This window comes from Cotesia glomerata, linkage group LG5 (genome assembly GCF_020080835.1).
Source record: "Cotesia glomerata isolate CgM1 linkage group LG5, MPM_Cglom_v2.3, whole genome shotgun sequence".
NCBI classification, from domain to species: domain Eukaryota; kingdom Metazoa; phylum Arthropoda; class Insecta; order Hymenoptera; family Braconidae; genus Cotesia; species Cotesia glomerata.
Window position 1 is genome coordinate 16,679,163 of NC_058162.1, and position 17,066 is coordinate 16,696,228.

Sequence of the window (17,066 nt, forward strand, 5' to 3'; positions counted from 1 at the left end):
GAGTGCAATAAAAGAAATTAATTATATTTTTTAACTATTATCTATTTAAAACTAATTAACAGCTTAAAATGAAATTTATAATAATTTCTTTTTAAGACATTAACAAAAAATTAAACTTTGAATAAAGCATGAAATATAAATGTTCGATGATTAGGAAATCACTATCGAGATATTTTAATGAATATAACGATTATTCTCGTAATGATTCACAGACATAGCTTCGCTCAGAATAATCTTCGCCAATACCTGCGCCAAAAAATCATAAAAGACCATTTATTGCTAATTTTACATTGAATCCATGACTCTGAGGACTCTGAGGAAAGTCCATAGCAATAAAGACAATGGCAACCATCAGTTTTTATGTTTTTTTTCAAATTTTTGATTTTGATTTTGTTGTTTTTTTTTTTTTTTAAGTTTAATTAAAAGTCTTTTTGCTTCATGTTGATTTTTTTTTTTTCTGCGAGTTCTCGGCGATACTCAAGACTCGTAAGAATCGTGGTTTTCCTCGACGCCGTTTTTCAAGGGAGGAGAATCTCTAGATTTTGATGGTAATAGCTTTAGTAAAAAAAAATGCTTTTTATATGATTTTTGGGTAGGGGGGTCGTCGTGCCCAAAAAATTTTTTTGATTTTATGCAGAAATTTCGACTGATTTGTTCAAAATAGATGGAAAATAAATAAATTTGATGGTTAAAAAGCCACAAAAAGAGAAAAATGGCGGCGTTAAGGGGCCGTCGTGCCCCCAGGCTCCCCTATGTAAAAATTCTTAGTCCGTTGACCGGAATAGCTACATGTAATATTAAATTCTCCTTGAAAACCCCTTACAATGACTTTTCGCCGCTGCCAAAGAGACGATTGTTGGAAGAAAATATAATTATTAAGAAAAGCAAAATATTTAACCCGTTGACCTTGGAGGCCATCCCTATAATTGCCTGTTTCTCCTGGAGATTCGATCAAACCTTATATCTGTAGGAACTGTATTCGAAGAATATCAATTTTTGAAAATTGTCTCTCTCCTGCACTCCTATGTGGGGAGGAATTTCGCAAAAATCTATTCGAGATGATTTTTACATCTATATATATATATAGAGAGGACTTTCTATTCGCTATGAGTGTGACTGCAGCGCCAGTCAAAATATGAACTACGGAGGCTGTCAGAGTATGTTTTTATACGTATGTCAATAGCAAGAAACATAAAATAAATAAATTTTATAAATAATTGTAAAAAAGTTATAAAAATATGTGACAATTTTATACACCGATAGAAGGGATTTGTTTGTTAATGAATATTTTTAACTGTTAGCAAATATTTATTTAAAATCAAAAGCAAAAATAGCATTTTCTTTTTGACACTTTTTATAATCCTATAGCTGGAATACATGATAATAATTCAATTCACTAAATAAATTAACCTTTTTAATATCCACAGATTCGGTAGAATCTGGCGCCAAGTTCCGTTCACATCCGTTGCACACGGAGCGCCAGACTACCGACTGTGCTTACTGTAAGCAGGACGATATTTTGAGGTTGCAAATTTTATTTAATTCCTACTTTGGTACTTTTTTTTCTAAATTGTATATTATAACAGTAATTCATACTTTATTTTTACTGACATTGAATTAACTAATAGTCGATCATGTAACAATTAATCTTAGCTTGAAATTATTAAATTTAATCAGCACAAAACTATAGCAACGCAAAAATTTAGATCCCTGACTTTTTTCGATGTAATGAAGTGAGACATGCCACAGACTAAATAATTCGAGGAAATACATGGTAATCCTCCAATAGATGGGAAACTACAGTTGAAAAAGATATTTCAAGGCTTGCATCTACATCCGCCAGGTGCGCTTGAATTATTTTTGTAATGCCATCAGCTGAATCCGAAAGGTGACGCTACAATCAACGAAGCGCGAATTCAAAATAATTTAATAAAAAAAAATATATATATATATATATAGAATAAAATATTTCCATTTTTAGTTTGAAATCTCACAAGAAGATTTTGTAACTCGTAAATTTTAGTTGAACATTCTTCCGAACCAAATGATAATAAATAGACTCAGGTAAAACTTCTTAGAAACAATAAAAAAAAAAACATATATACTTGAATAAGACCAACATGTGTTGTCTAACAATTAGACCTTTGTGAAGAAACACATAAAAAGGAAAACACGTGTTGAAGTTTTCAAGGGTTCTCTTGGTTATTTAGACATCTTACTCGAATATTTTCTAGAAAGTCGTAAAATATAAACATAAAAAGAAATAGAAAAAACTGAAAATTGTAAAACTCAACCAACAGTCACATTGACTGTTACATAAATAACTAACAAACCTTTATAATTTTAATAACTTTTAATATTTTGATCTAAGAATTGTATTTTATATTAATTAATTAATGTATTTACAACAGTAGATTCACATTGTAATATATGTATCGACATGGGTTTTCTCTGTGGTTTCCCCGTGTCACTGTTCCAAGAGCCTAAGAAGGGGTGAAGAACAGGGCAAATGCGATACAGAATGCACAAGACGGACCACAGCCGCAACGTTTAGAAATTCATTAACCAATAATTACATTTTATTATCGTAATAACACTTTGAAACGTTAATAAATGATGTTCGAAAAATAATGAAATAACAATAGTATAGGAAATAATTAACTTACGAATGTCCAATAATGTCAACAATATTATAGAACTGAAATATTATATGTAATAATGATACTGTAATAATAATAATAATATTAATTTTAAAACTAAAATGAAAAATTAACAACAATAATTGAAATATAATGATAAGGATAGTGCTAGTAATTGTGATAATTACAGTGACAAAACAATTATAATGAAATACCAAGGACTTAGTAAATAATTAATTAATAAGATATGAAAACTAAAAATATAAGAACCTTAGAGTAATAAGAAAATCCTTAGTTAAAAACTATATAAGTCTCAGTTTGGCATACTATATATATATTTATATGAATAAGTATTAGTGTACATCTTGGATAAGTATTATTGTATGTATAGGCGCAACGTTAAGGACAAGCACAACTGTATTAGTTTAAGTATGTAAGTGTGAAGTATGGAGGGGAGACGTGAGGTCGGAGATTTTGGACCGACATTTTTGTAACTCACTTCTCCTCGGGAATTCGAAACGATAAAATGCTAGAGCTTAACTTTGTAAATTTTCAAAATATCTATATTAATATTTGATTTAGTATATTATTAAAATAAAAGAATCGAAATAATCTCTAATTGATCAACAAACAAACCCTCGAAACGTTTTATGTCATTTAAATATATTTAAATTTCCTTTCCCGCACTAAAACCGAGTATTTTAATACTCCCGGGCGAAAAGAACTACAGTAAGTAAAACCTTAAATAAAATAAAAATAATATCCACTAGATGGAAGCATAACATTTTTACATAAACTGTAGCTTCAAAGGGATAGTTTGCTATAAAAAATGCAGCCAACGCGATACTTAAGTTGGTACCAATTGTACATTTTTATTATAATTACAAAAATACTAAAATCCGAACAAAAACAGTTTCACTGTAAAAAATCGCGCCAAGTCCACGTTCATAAGACTATTAAGAGAAAAAAATTTTTTTTCTTCACAAAAGATATAAAATAAAAATTGAAAAATCAAGTAACCAATATGATTTTATACGTTTTTTAAAAATTAAAAAAATTTTGTTGTAAATTTAAAAATTAAAAAAAAAATTTGGAACGTACTTGGAATTATTTCAGGAATCCGTATTGAATTAGTATAATTTTTGCGGTAATGATCAAACAAAAAATTTTGCTTCATTTTGCTAGGCTACACTAAACTTATTGACAGATGTATTCATTATTTGCTGCTCCTGTTAAAATTTTCTACACGCCAACACTATTTGTTATGTGTACGTGGTTCTTAAGTGCAAGAGACAGCTACATTTGTAAGTAATTTTATAAATTATTGTATATAAAATTGAATCACAGGATAGCGGTAATTTATATCTATATTTAATTAACAGATGAGCGCCATAGCAGCTGAATTGAATGGTGGCTCAATAATGGTACCCGATGGACTATCTTTAGCTCTTCTTCCTGAACCACTGTTATTGTTATTAAAAATACAAGACGCTTTATCACTTGTTCTTTAGCCACAACTAATTTCCGCGAGATGATAAAAGATGAATATAATATAAAAGATAATTATATTTTTATGATAAGTAAGTTACCAATAATGAGTAGTTATTAAGGCTATACTATAATGTTTTAGTATTGCAATATAAACTATTGATATTAAATTTTAAAAACCAAATTTTTAACAACATGATATTTTGGAGCTCAGAACCACATGAAAAGATTAGCATTTCTAAATTTTTTGGTTCTTTGAAAATTTAAGACTTACTTTAGTAAATATTTTTAAAAATGAAAAATTTTTTGATTCTGTCACTAAATTTTGATTAACTTAAAGGAACTCGACGCTGTTTCTAAGGACAAGAAATGGTACAGAGAGACAAAAAATAATAGGTCAGAAAATCTCAAAGTAATGTTTAAAAAACTTGAAATTTAAAAATTTTATTAAGGTATATGAAAAATATTTTCTAAATTTTAAACAGAAAAAATATGAATTAACTTATGGGGAACTTTTCAATACGGTTTTAATCTTATTCTATATTATACTTCGAAATGTTGATTTTTAAAGTTTTCATAATTTTATGAATTGAGAAATTTTTATTAATTGTTGTTTTTCAACAAAATTATAAAAACTTAATGAAAAACTATAGAATAAAATAACAAAAAACATCTTCGATATTTATTCAGACTTATTGTCAATGATATGATTAGTTTGTATAATTATTTATTTTTAATTTCAGAGTTATAAATAAAATAAAAAACGTTAACATTGGAGTTTTATAATGGAGACAAAATAACAATGATTCCTTTGCGGTGATATTTTTTACAGGTAAAAAATTTTAATTGTAATTTTATCTTTATTTTTTTATTCATTGCAATCAGTTATTAATACAAGTCTAAATTATAACTTTGCTAATGAATTGTATAAAACTGTTTAGTGTCATTAAGAAACTATCTTATATAAATTGAATTTTTTTTTTGTTCGCAGATCTGAATGAATGAATCGAAAAAAACATAATTATAATCATAAAATAAAAAGAAATTAACAATCACAATTTTCAAGTCTAAACAAATTCACGAAAATTTATAATTTAAATTTATAAAAATAATAACAAAAAAAAAATTTTAATACATTATATTATAAATGTTGATCTTGTATATAGCATCGATTTATTATAAAAAAAAAAAAAAAAAAATTCTGACGTTCGTGCACTGAATGTCTAAAAAATTGTACCAAATTTTGAAAGCATGGATGCATGTGTTATAAAAAATATCTGGTTAATTTTATTTGTTGATTATTTGACACGATCAGATAGTTATTTATTGCAGCTTACAAAAAATGTTTCTTTTGTTACAATAAATCACTATTTGGCTGTAAAAGTTAGTAATGCGTTACTATAAATTAATTGATTGAATATTTTCTTTTTTTTTTTTTTTTCATAAATAATTTACATGAATAAATTGTATTTACAATAACTTCAATTCAACGACGATCTCCATGCCATTGAATTGATGATTTAATTCAATAAATGAATATTAATATTAATAATTAATTTAATTATTTTAAATGAAATAATCAGATTTTTGTAAATTAAAATGTATTTATAGTTATTGAATTTCACCAATTGAAATATTATTAAATGTCATGTCAAAAATAATCAGTTCAGATAATATGATATTTTATTGGAAAGTAATATCTTTAATGGTAAAATTTAATAAATAATGTGATTAAAATTGAATTATTTTTTTTTTAATTGTTTATACATAAAAATTAAATAACTATTATTGAAATTAATAATGATGTTCAGTTGGATAATTTTTTTAATTTGAATCCTTTGACATTAATATTTATTTATTGCCCGCGTTTATTTACTGACATATCATGACAAGTGCACTTGAATAATTTTTGGAATAAAAAAAAAATAAATAAATAAAAGTAATTACGAGTAGCGATTTTTAATACTCTGAAATGTAAATATTTACAAATTTACTTATTGCATAGAACAAAAATAATCGTCTACATCATTACTACTACAATAATAATATTTAATTATAAAGAGTGAATAATACATATAATATAATAGTTAATATTACTTAAATAGCACGCATAAATGAATAATTATAAGATTTAAGTCGGCAATAAGACGAAAATAAAATGATAATACTTGTAATAATAATAATAATAAATAAATAAATAAATAAATAAAATCATTTATAATGAATTAAAACCTACCTTAACTCAGCCTATTAGAATTATGTTTTAAAAAAATAAATCGTTAAGCATTGATGATTAATTTTTATACAAATACTTACATAAATGCATAATAATTGAATAGATATTAAATTTTAAAATCTTTTCGTATTTAATAGATAATAAATCAGTTTCCAAAAATTAAAAAATATCATTTTTTTTTTTACTATCAATTATAGACCACCACCACCATATCAATAGATTTAAATTTTACAATTTTATTAATTGAATAATTTATTCAACTGTAATTTACTTTTTTTAAATATAATTACCAGAAATAAATAATTTATTATAGAAATCACATTCAATTGGAATAATTAAATAAACAATTTTATCATGTGAATTTAATTTCCTCGACATCAATAAAATAAACATTAAATAAATTCATTCCTTTAATTATCAATTATTGAATTAATATTTATTCATTTTTTATACGTTATTTAAAATTGTAACATATAATTTTATAATAAAACTTTTTATAATATAATAATTAATATTTTAATTATTCTTTATTAAGTTTTATCCTTTATAAAATATATTTTCTTTCAATTTATATACCTTGCAATCCCTCTATTGGATCATTTCAAAATTACAGTTGCCATTCCTATATTTCAGTTACCATACAAAATCTACCTAAACGTCGGAGACATTAAAATGACTAAGGTTGGTACTGCTGCATACTTGGATATAATATACACATAATATAATATACACTTGCTATATAACTCGACGGGCATGAACTTACACTGGCTCCAACTTTCTACAGCACCAATATCTGTAGCAACATTTAGTCGTTGATCTAAAATTATCATAAACTTAAATACCCATAGATTAAAATTCGGCGGACTCCGTTTATCAACGGTTCTCAAACATATGAACTCTATTGACATAAATCATAAATTTCTTATATAATAAATTATGACTGGTTTGATATACCAATAAATCTTTTCCATAGTGATTCGAAGTAAAAAAAAAAAATTTAGCATAAAGCATTAATATCATTTGTTTTTAAATTACAATGCTGAGATTTATAATTGTTTCAAACTTCATATCGTTTAATATTATTTCGCTTCATCAAAACAGTATCATAAGCAATCATTAGTATCAAACTAATTCAATACAAAATTCGGATGTCACTTAACAAACCTGTTTTAAACATCAATTCAAAACAAATACAGTTGTTACAATAATCATTCGACTTTAAGGAAGTACGAGCACCAAGACAACTTTTGATAAAAGGCTTGATTTTTTTTTAATATGAAGTTTAAATATGTCTTAACAAATTCTGAAAATTTGATGGAGATTGCCCGATTATTTAAATAAATAATTAACTTTAAAGTTGAGCAATTTAACATTGGTCTTATGGGGTAACCTCCAAACATTGATACATTTCTGTATTTTTCTCGTAAAACTGTCGGTGAATATTTTTAAAAAACTTATGGATGAAAGTAAATATATTAGTGATAAATTTAATTCAAAAAAATTAACACTTGCCCGACTAATTAAAGTGTATTAATTAAAAGAAAAATAAATCCCGCCATTAGCCAATGTTAAATGTATATCTATATATTGAGAAAAATCATATGGTTACTGCTTTACCCTTACCGCGCTAGAGTGGATACCTATCCCCACCCCGCCTAGCGCTCGTACTTCCTTAAGTCATAGCGGCAACAATTTACAGTTGGTACATTCTCAGATTGAAATTACCTAGCGTTTAGGACAAAAAGTGTATACCCAGGATATATATATATATATATATATATATATATATATATATATATATATACAGTCAGTAGGTGTTTTTATAAATATTATTCATAAATGTGCTGAAATATTAATCACAACCAAATTGTACCATATTTATATTTATCTTTTTGTTTTTATAGAGGCATGAAGCTGAATATCATCTCTGAAATAATCAAAGAACATCATTATCATTTAGATCTTGAGAAGCCATCAACTTAGCCAAAGATTTGCCAAATTTCAAATAAAAATTATATGTAAATTTTATTATATTAATTTCAATTAATGAAAGACTGATTAATGAAGGTTTAAATACAATAATTATAAATTTTTGAAAAACAAAAAAATTATGTAAACTCAAATAATATACTTTTAATTTCAGTGAAAAAAATAAACCTGAACAAAGTCTTTCCGAAAATTTGAACATATAAACCTTATGTGAAAAAAAAAAAAAAAAAAAAACAGATTATTTGATGGATGAAAAAAAATCCATTAGTTTCCTCAAAAGTATTAAAAAGAAGTTATCTGTAAAAAACTTTTATAAGTTTAGAAAGAAGGTATGTAATTACTTTTTTTTCTTTGTTAATCAGAAGTACTGGTGATTATTTATATGATATTTTAATAGAATACAGTAAAAGAGCCTCATGAATCAGATGCAGGAACGAGTGATGCCGATTTGAAGGAAATAAATGCTCCAAGCCATGAAATATTTTCTGGGCTTAAAGAAGATTGTCTCAGTATAAATGATTCTGTAGACTTGAAATTATCTGAACGCATTTCACAATCTGAAGATGCTGTCGATTTTGAAAATCAACGCAATGCCGATCATTCTAAAATAGAGACTATGTGCAACTCAAAAGAATCAATACATATCAATACTAATAACATAACGACAGTTCATACTAATAATAACTTTAGCAGAGAAGAAAATAATTTAGATGAACCACATGTTATTAATGAAGAATCGAGTCAATCGACTTTATCACTAGAATTGCTAAAGTTGAGTAAATATGGATGGTATTGGGGGCCTATGTCTGGTGAACAGGCTGATGCTCAATTACTTTCGGAACCAGATGGTGCTTTTTTAATTCGAGATTCATCTGATGATAGGTAATAATTCTACTTTTTACTTTATATTTATAAATTATAAAATTACCAATGATATATTTTAAGAAATTTACTTTGCACTCATTTTACTAAGAGATAGAGTGACCACTCTAGTAGAAAAGAATAATAACAAAAGTAATAAAAAAAAAAAGAAAATTAAAAAATCTATTAACTTACAAAATGTTCATTAAAATCGAATCGTTATGCATAAGAATGATTCTACTTATTTTCAAAAGTTAGAAATCTTTAAAGTCCTGATAGATAGTAGCAAATTGTTCTATTCGATTTAGTATGGGTACTTGGGTGAAATTATACCGCTTGTCAATATGTTAAACTAAGTTTTCAAAATAATTTGATGATTTTAATCCTTGTAGATCACACTTTCGAAAAGTCACGTTGCGGTCACACACGGGGTAGATTCGACCCCGCTCCTAAACATTTTGTCCTACTTCAACAATTAATTTTAAAATTATAAACGAACCATATAGCTTTTATCAAAAAATTTCAGTGGGAAAACTCGACGGTTATTTACACTATTATTCATCATTTAAATATTTAAAAAATCGTTCTTACTACTCAGAATCGACTCGGAACATATAAACAATGTGGATTTATTCCTTAGACAATATTTTAATAAAAAAAAAAACTAGCAACCTGCAGTCATTATATGAGTGCCGTGAATTACGAATTATAAATTTTAAAAAAGCTTGGTTTAATGATTTTTCGATATTTATTATCACAATATACACAGTTTGAGTACTTTTTAAATAAATTTAGGAAATAATATTGCTATGATTCGATCAATCATCATTAATTTAATGAACAGTGTGATGGAACAAACTTATAGAACCAAAAAACAATCAAAAATTGCTTCAAAAACTTATCGTGAAAAGACACTAATTCAATTCAAGTTCTTTCTGATGATACCAAATGTAACTTTAAAAATCCCCATCAAAATAAATCCCGTCGCAAAATTTTTCTTATTCTCTTAACTATATGGATTAAAAACCGAGATTCACATGTACATTTTGTTATATTTTATAAATAAAATAGCCGTAAATACCCGCTTCGCTGGGTTATTTTTAATAGAATAGTTATTTGTTAATATTTAAATTTTTTATGATGTTTTAAAAGTTTCTAAAACAATCCGACATATTTTTGACCGATAAGAATATTGATATACATTTTGAAGCTTTCTAATTTATTCAGAGTTACTTTAGAGCATTCTAGAATTTTCTAAATCACTCTCATTCAATCAGAATCTAAACGTAGATTTTAGAACTTTGAGACCATTCTAGAAATTGATAAGACATTCTTATTAGATTAAAATCTAAACGTAGGTTTTAGAACTTTCCAGATCATTCTAGAAATTTCTGGATCTTTTTAGAATTTTCTAGAACATTCTCATTCGATCAGAATCCAAACGTAGATTTTAAAACTTCCCATATCATTATAGAACTTCCCAGATCATTCTAGAATTTTCTGGAACATTCTCATTCGATCAGAGTCTAAACGTAGATTTTAGAACTTTCTATATCATTCTAGACTTTCCCAGATCATTCTAGACATTTTTGAATCATTCTAGAATTTTCTAGAACATACTTATTCGATCAGAATCTAAACGTAGATTTTAGAACTTCTCGATCATTTTAAAATTTTCTAGAACATTCTCATTTGATCAGAATCTAAACGTTGATTTTAGATCTTACCAGATCTTTCTAGAAATTTCTAGATCATTCTAGACATTTCTGAATCATTCGAAAATTTTCTAAAACAATCTTATTCGATCAGAATCCAAACGTAAATTTTATAACTTCCCGGATCATTCTAGAAATTTCTAGATTATTATAGAATTTTCTAAAACATTTTCATTTGATCAGAATCTCAACGTAGATTTTAGAACTTCCCAAATCATTCTAGAAATTTCTGGATCATTTTAGAATTTTCTAGAACATTCTCAATCGATCAGAATCTAAACGTAAATCTTAGAACTCCCCATATCATTCTAGAACTTTCCAGATCATTCTAGATATTTCTGGTTCAATCGAGAATTTTCTAGAACATTTTCATTTGATCATAATCTAAACGTAGATTTCATAACTCCCTCTATCATTCTAGAATTTTCTAGACCATTCTCATTCAATCAGTATCCAAACGTAGATTTAACCCGTCAGCACTCACGTTATAAGCATTTTGCTCACACAACAACATCCGACTTATAGAGCGGCGCTGTAGTGCAAGTGAGACACTAAAATTCACGTGAGTTCTGACGGGTTAAGAACTTTTCGGATCATTTCAGAATTTTCTAGAACATTCTCACTTGATCAGAATATAGACGTTGATTTTAGATCTTACCAGATCTTTCTAGAAATTACTAGACCATTCTAGAATTTTCTAGAACATTCTCGACTGATTCGAACATTGATGTACATATTAAAACTTTATAGATCATTACGAAAATTTCTAGAACAATCTAGACCATTTTAGACCAATGATAGTCTAACATTTTTAAAGTTAACATCTTTCAACCCCCGTATCTTTTACACCTTTATAATTATCAATTTGCAACCACCATAGTGTACGATGGGAACCTTGTACCTATTGCTACATACAAACACTATTCGTCTGCGATGTGTAGTTTTGGCTGCAAAATGAAATATCGGGACACACAGCTCCAATTTTATATATATATATATTAGCCGTGAACACCCGCTTCGCTGGGTTATTTTTAATAGAACAATTATTTGTTAATATTTAAATTTTTTTATGATGTTTTAAAAGTTTCTTAAACAATCTGACATATTTTCGACCGATACGAATATTGATATACATTTTGACGCTTTCTGATTTATTCGGAGTTACTCTAGATCATTCTAGAATTTTCTAAATCACTCTCATTCAATCAGAATCTAAATGTAGATTTTAGAATTTTCCGACCATTCTAGAAATCTATAAGACATTCTTATTGGATTAAAATCTAAACGTAGGTTTTAGAACTTCCCAGATCATTTTAGAATTTTCTAGAACGTTCTCATTCAATCAGAGTCTAAAAGTAGATTTTAGAACTTCCTATTTCATTCTACAACTTCCTGTATCATTCTAGACATTCCAAGATTATTCTAGACGTTTCTGAATCATTATAGAATTTTCTAGAACATAATCATTCGATCAGAATCGAATCATAGATTTGAGATCTTACCAGATTTTTCTAGATCATTCTAGACATTTCTGGATCATTCGAAAATTTTCTAAAACAATCTCATTCGATCAGAATCCAAACGTAGATTTTATAACTTTCCAGATCATTCTAGAAATTTCTAAATCTTTTTAGAATTTTCTAGAACATTCTCATTTGATCAGAATCTAATCGTAGATTTTAGAACTTCCCAGATCATTTTAGAAATTTCTGGATCATTCTAGAAATTTTTAGATCATTCTAGAAATTTCTAGTTTATTCTAGAATTTTCTAGATCATTTTAGAATTTTCTAGAACGTTCTCATTCGATCAGAGTCTGAACGTAGATTTTAGAACTTCCTATATCATTCTACAACTTCCTGTATCATTCTAGACTTTCCAAGATCATTTTAGACGTTTCTGAATCATTCTAGAATTTTCTAGAACATACTCATTCGATCAGAATATAAGCGTAGATTTTAGATCTTACCGATCATTCTAGAATTTCTTCATTTGATCAGAATCTAAACGTAGATTTTAGATCTTACCAGATCTTTCTAGATCATTCTAGAATTTTCCAGATCATTTTAGAATTTTCTAGAACATTCTCATTCGATCAGAATTTAAACGTAGATTTTAGAACTTCCCAGATCATTTTAGAAATTTATGGATCATTCTAGAATTTTCTAGAACATTCTCAGTTGATTAGAATCAAAACGTAGATCTTAAACTCCCCATATCATTCTAGAACTTCCCAGATCATTCTACACATTTCTGGTTCAATCGAGAATTTTCTAGATCATTCTAAAATTTTCTAGAACATTCTCGACCGATTCGAACATTGGTATACATATGAAAGCTTTCTAGACCATTCCAGAAATTTCTAGAACAATCTAGACCATTTTAGACCAATGATAGTCTCACAGTTTTAAAGTTAACATCTTTTAACCCCCGTATCTTTTACACCCTTATAATTATCAACTTGCAACTACCGTAGTGCACGATGGGAACCTTGTACCTATTGCCACATACAAACACTATTCGTCTGCGATGCGTAGTTTTTGCTGCAAAGTGAAATATCGGGATACACACCTCCAATTTTATATATATGAAGATAAATAAATAAATTTTATCTAGCGTGAAATTCGAATCTATTTATTACCGCTTTAAAAACTTATCACAATAAATTAACTATGATTAAAAAACATATTAAACTTTTAAAAAACACAAATTCAGATTAATGACTTATTAATTATACTAAATTTAATAGATTGCTACAAAATTGCCCGTTTCAAAAAGTATATTTATTATGAAGATCGAATGCGAAAAAAATAATAACTGAAAAATGGCCTTTATGTCACATAAAAAATGACTAATTTTCAAATTTAAGGACCTTAACCAGGGCTTGAAAAAACTTTGGAGTCAAATCGATCCTTTGTGATCTATTAAAGTTTAAAAAGTCAAAATGAAATTAGAGAATTATAATTTAAGCTGAAATATTTATTTAACCCTTCAGACCCTCGCTATGAGAATTTTTCTCACGCAACAACATTCAACTTATAGGATGTCGCTGCAGTGCAAGTGAGACACTAAAAAGAACGTGGGTACTAAAGGGTTAATATTTTCTCTTTAACCCTTCAGCACTCTCGTAAAACGATTCACTATCATTACTCGCGCGATGAGAAAAACTCTCACGCCTTTTGCGCATGTGCGCGCATGCGCACGTATGCTTATAGCCTCTTCAATTTAAAAAGTTTCAAACAAGATAAATTTCTTTAATTAAAAAAAAAATTGACTTATTTAAAAATAATATTTGATTTCATTTTATTTGCGTTAAATTACTTTTTCATAAACAATACGAATTAATATTTAAACTTAAAAATAATTAAATGAACTGAACTGAAAATCTTAAAGTTAGTAAAACTTAAACTTATTAACACATTTGAATAGTATTGCAGTGTTAGTACATTTTTAAATTAACAAAATTATAATTTTGGATAACAACACAAGTATTATTAAGATCAATCTTTGATTTATACTATCATCTTAACATTAACAGGCGAGACCATCTTTTTCTCGCTTTGCTCTCACGGAGTTCAACGGAACTATCTCTGTCGCACTCCCAACAGCAGAGCAATTGCAGTTTCGATTGGTTTCACGAAACGAATGAAATTTTTGAAAAAAACGCTTTGTGGTGAAATAGTTTATTAAATTATCTATTATCTCTAAAAACGTTTTTTCAAAATTTCCATTCGTTTCGCTAAGCCGATTGAAACTGCAATCACTGGTCTTGGCTGTTAAAATAATTAGAGAATATTTTTTCCATAAAATTTTCAAATCATCAACCATCAATACATTTTTTAAAAATTATATATGATTCATTGGTCAATTTATATTTATTAATATATTTTATTAATATATTTAACGTAAACTAAAGACGACTAGGTTGAGGTTAACTCCGTACCACTTGCTTGTTACACTCCACACACACATCCCCAACACAAACGCACTCTTTACGGAAATCTCCGAACTGTACCGATCAGACCCGACTTCTTAAATTCTGACCCCCTACTTTACTCTTGCGATGAGAAAATATCTCACAGAGTTAATAAAATGTATCTTATTTTTTTATGGCTTGGAACTATTAAAATAATAATATCGCAATCTGAAATAATAGTAATTTTTTGACAGATAGAAAAAAAATCACATAGTCATTCCATTTGAAATTTAAAAGAAAATTTGAATTATTGATGAGCGTGAGAGAAAATCTCATAGCGAGAGTGCTGAAGGGTTAAAACTTGTTATTTTTTTTTTAACATTTCACGAATAAACATACTGAAAATTTTAGAGTGGCATTTTCTTGCAAATAAAAAAATCCTTCAACTATCCAATAAATCTCTTTAAATAAAATTATTAATGCAAAAATAAATATTAGTTATTGTTTCAATAGCATTTATTGAATGATAATATTTTTTCAGGCATTTATTAACGTTAAGTTTTAAATCCGCCGGGAAATTATTGCACGCACGAATCGAGCACAGTGGTGGGATGTTTTCGCTCTGTAACCAAGGCGAAAGTGGTAGATTTTCCTCGATACCAGCTCTTGTCGATCATTCAATGAGTTTCAGTAAATATTCGGTATTTTGTTATTCACGACCTAGGCATCCAGGTCATCCGGCATTTCCTGTTCGACTCACGAAACCTGTCAGCCGTTTCACACAAATCCGAAGTTTACAATATTTATGCCGTTTTGTTATTCGACAAAATACTAGACGGGATAATATTCATAAACTTCCTTTACCAGAAGTCATCAAAAGATATGTTGAAGAAGATTATTATTAAAAAAATTTATTAATTATAAAATAATTCATTATATACTTATGTAATAAACATAAAAGTTGATCATTTACAGAAAATTGGAGATGAAAAAAAAATTTTTTTAAGAAAACCGATTCGTATATATGTATTTATTTCTTTTTAATGTCACCAGCAATTACTTACAGTAAAAAGTTAATAAGATATATATTTTTTTACGATTTTATCTGATGATAGCTATTCATTAATTGCCTTTAATTAAACCTTATTTCTTCTACTGACAAAATTTTGCATCTTCGAGCGTATTGCGAACGCAGTAATAATAATAATAATAATAATAATAATAATTGAAGAGTTCAGTAATTCAAAGCCAACTTTCCCGATCCAAATTGATGGTACCTAGACTAATTTAATTTTCATTAAATGTTGGCTTTGAATTACTGAACTCTTCAATTAGTGAAATCACCAATCTTCGGAAATAATAATAATAATTATTATTATTATTATATTACGAAAATTTTTTTTGTTTATAGTTTGAACTACAGTTAAATGTCCGACAAATAAAATCGATTTAAAATTTAAAGTTATAAAAAGTTTTATTTTTAATATCTCTTATTATACAAAAGGATTAAAAATGATTTTACATCTAAAACGCCCATGAGAGATAGTACTGAAAAGGATTTTGAGGATTAGAAAGTATTCGAAATGATTAAAAATCAAATTCTTTTTAATCCTTTTGTTTAATAAAGAATGTTTATGAAACATCAGTTTTTCTTTTAAAGACTGGCGAGTCAAATATTTTTTGGTCATTTATGCATGGTTTTGAGCTGTACTGCCTACTAAGTATAAGTCTTTTTGACATATTAATTTCTAATTTTGTACCTGAAAGATCTTCTTCTCTCTTTTGACTTGGAATATATCTTAGTAGTAGTATAGTTAATAAATCAAATGTAATCATAAATCAAATGTAACCATATCATTAGATATGGTATTAATAATAAAATATTTTCTTAGATGTACATTTAACTGTAAAAACATGTTGTCAAGTGCATACTTTGGTGATACTGTAAAAATTAAGATATAGTATTAACAATAGAGTAACTCAAATACATTTAAGAAACAAATAATCGTGGAAGAATTTCTTAACGTAAATTTATTCGTATTGTTTAAATTAAAATAAAATGTTTATCGATAAATGTTTTGTTATCTAATCCCAACAGTAAAAAAATGTTTCTCGAAACGATAATTAAATGAAATAAAGTGATGGATTTTTTAGAATGGAAAATTAAATAAATTTTCCTTTATCCATTGAATATTAAAAATCCAACGCTAATAGTAAATATAT

General features: G+C 27.0%; 1 protein-coding gene and 1 long non-coding RNA gene across 3 annotated transcripts; both read left to right on the forward strand.

The window, feature by feature from the left end:
* Positions 1 to 3,759: 3,759 nt before the first annotated feature.
* LOC123264975 lies at positions 3,760 to 5,724 on the forward strand. Its single transcript, XR_006509461.1, has 4 exons — positions 3,760 to 3,943; positions 4,022 to 4,219; positions 4,871 to 4,959; positions 5,119 to 5,724. It is a non-coding gene; the product is annotated as an uncharacterized LOC123264975 (long non-coding RNA).
* Positions 5,725 to 7,211: 1,487 nt separating this feature from the next.
* On the forward strand, positions 7,212 to 16,917 carry LOC123264681 (suppressor of cytokine signaling 6). 2 transcript variants are annotated; one of them, XM_044728096.1, is made up of 5 exons: positions 7,212 to 7,306; positions 8,268 to 8,430; positions 8,507 to 8,681; positions 8,750 to 9,234; positions 15,385 to 16,917. In XM_044728096.1, exons 3-5 carry the CDS (start codon positions 8,598 to 8,600, stop codon positions 15,746 to 15,748), a joined length of 933 nt encoding a protein of 310 aa, XP_044584031.1. In that variant the 5' UTR covers positions 7,212 to 7,306; positions 8,268 to 8,430; positions 8,507 to 8,597; the 3' UTR covers positions 15,749 to 16,917. The 2 variants fall into 2 exon arrangements, with proteins under 2 accessions (XP_044584031.1, XP_044584030.1); XM_044728095.1 differs by lacking the exon at positions 7,212 to 7,306 and having other exon boundaries at positions 8,190 to 8,381.
* The last annotated feature ends 149 nt before the right edge of the window (positions 16,918 to 17,066 follow it).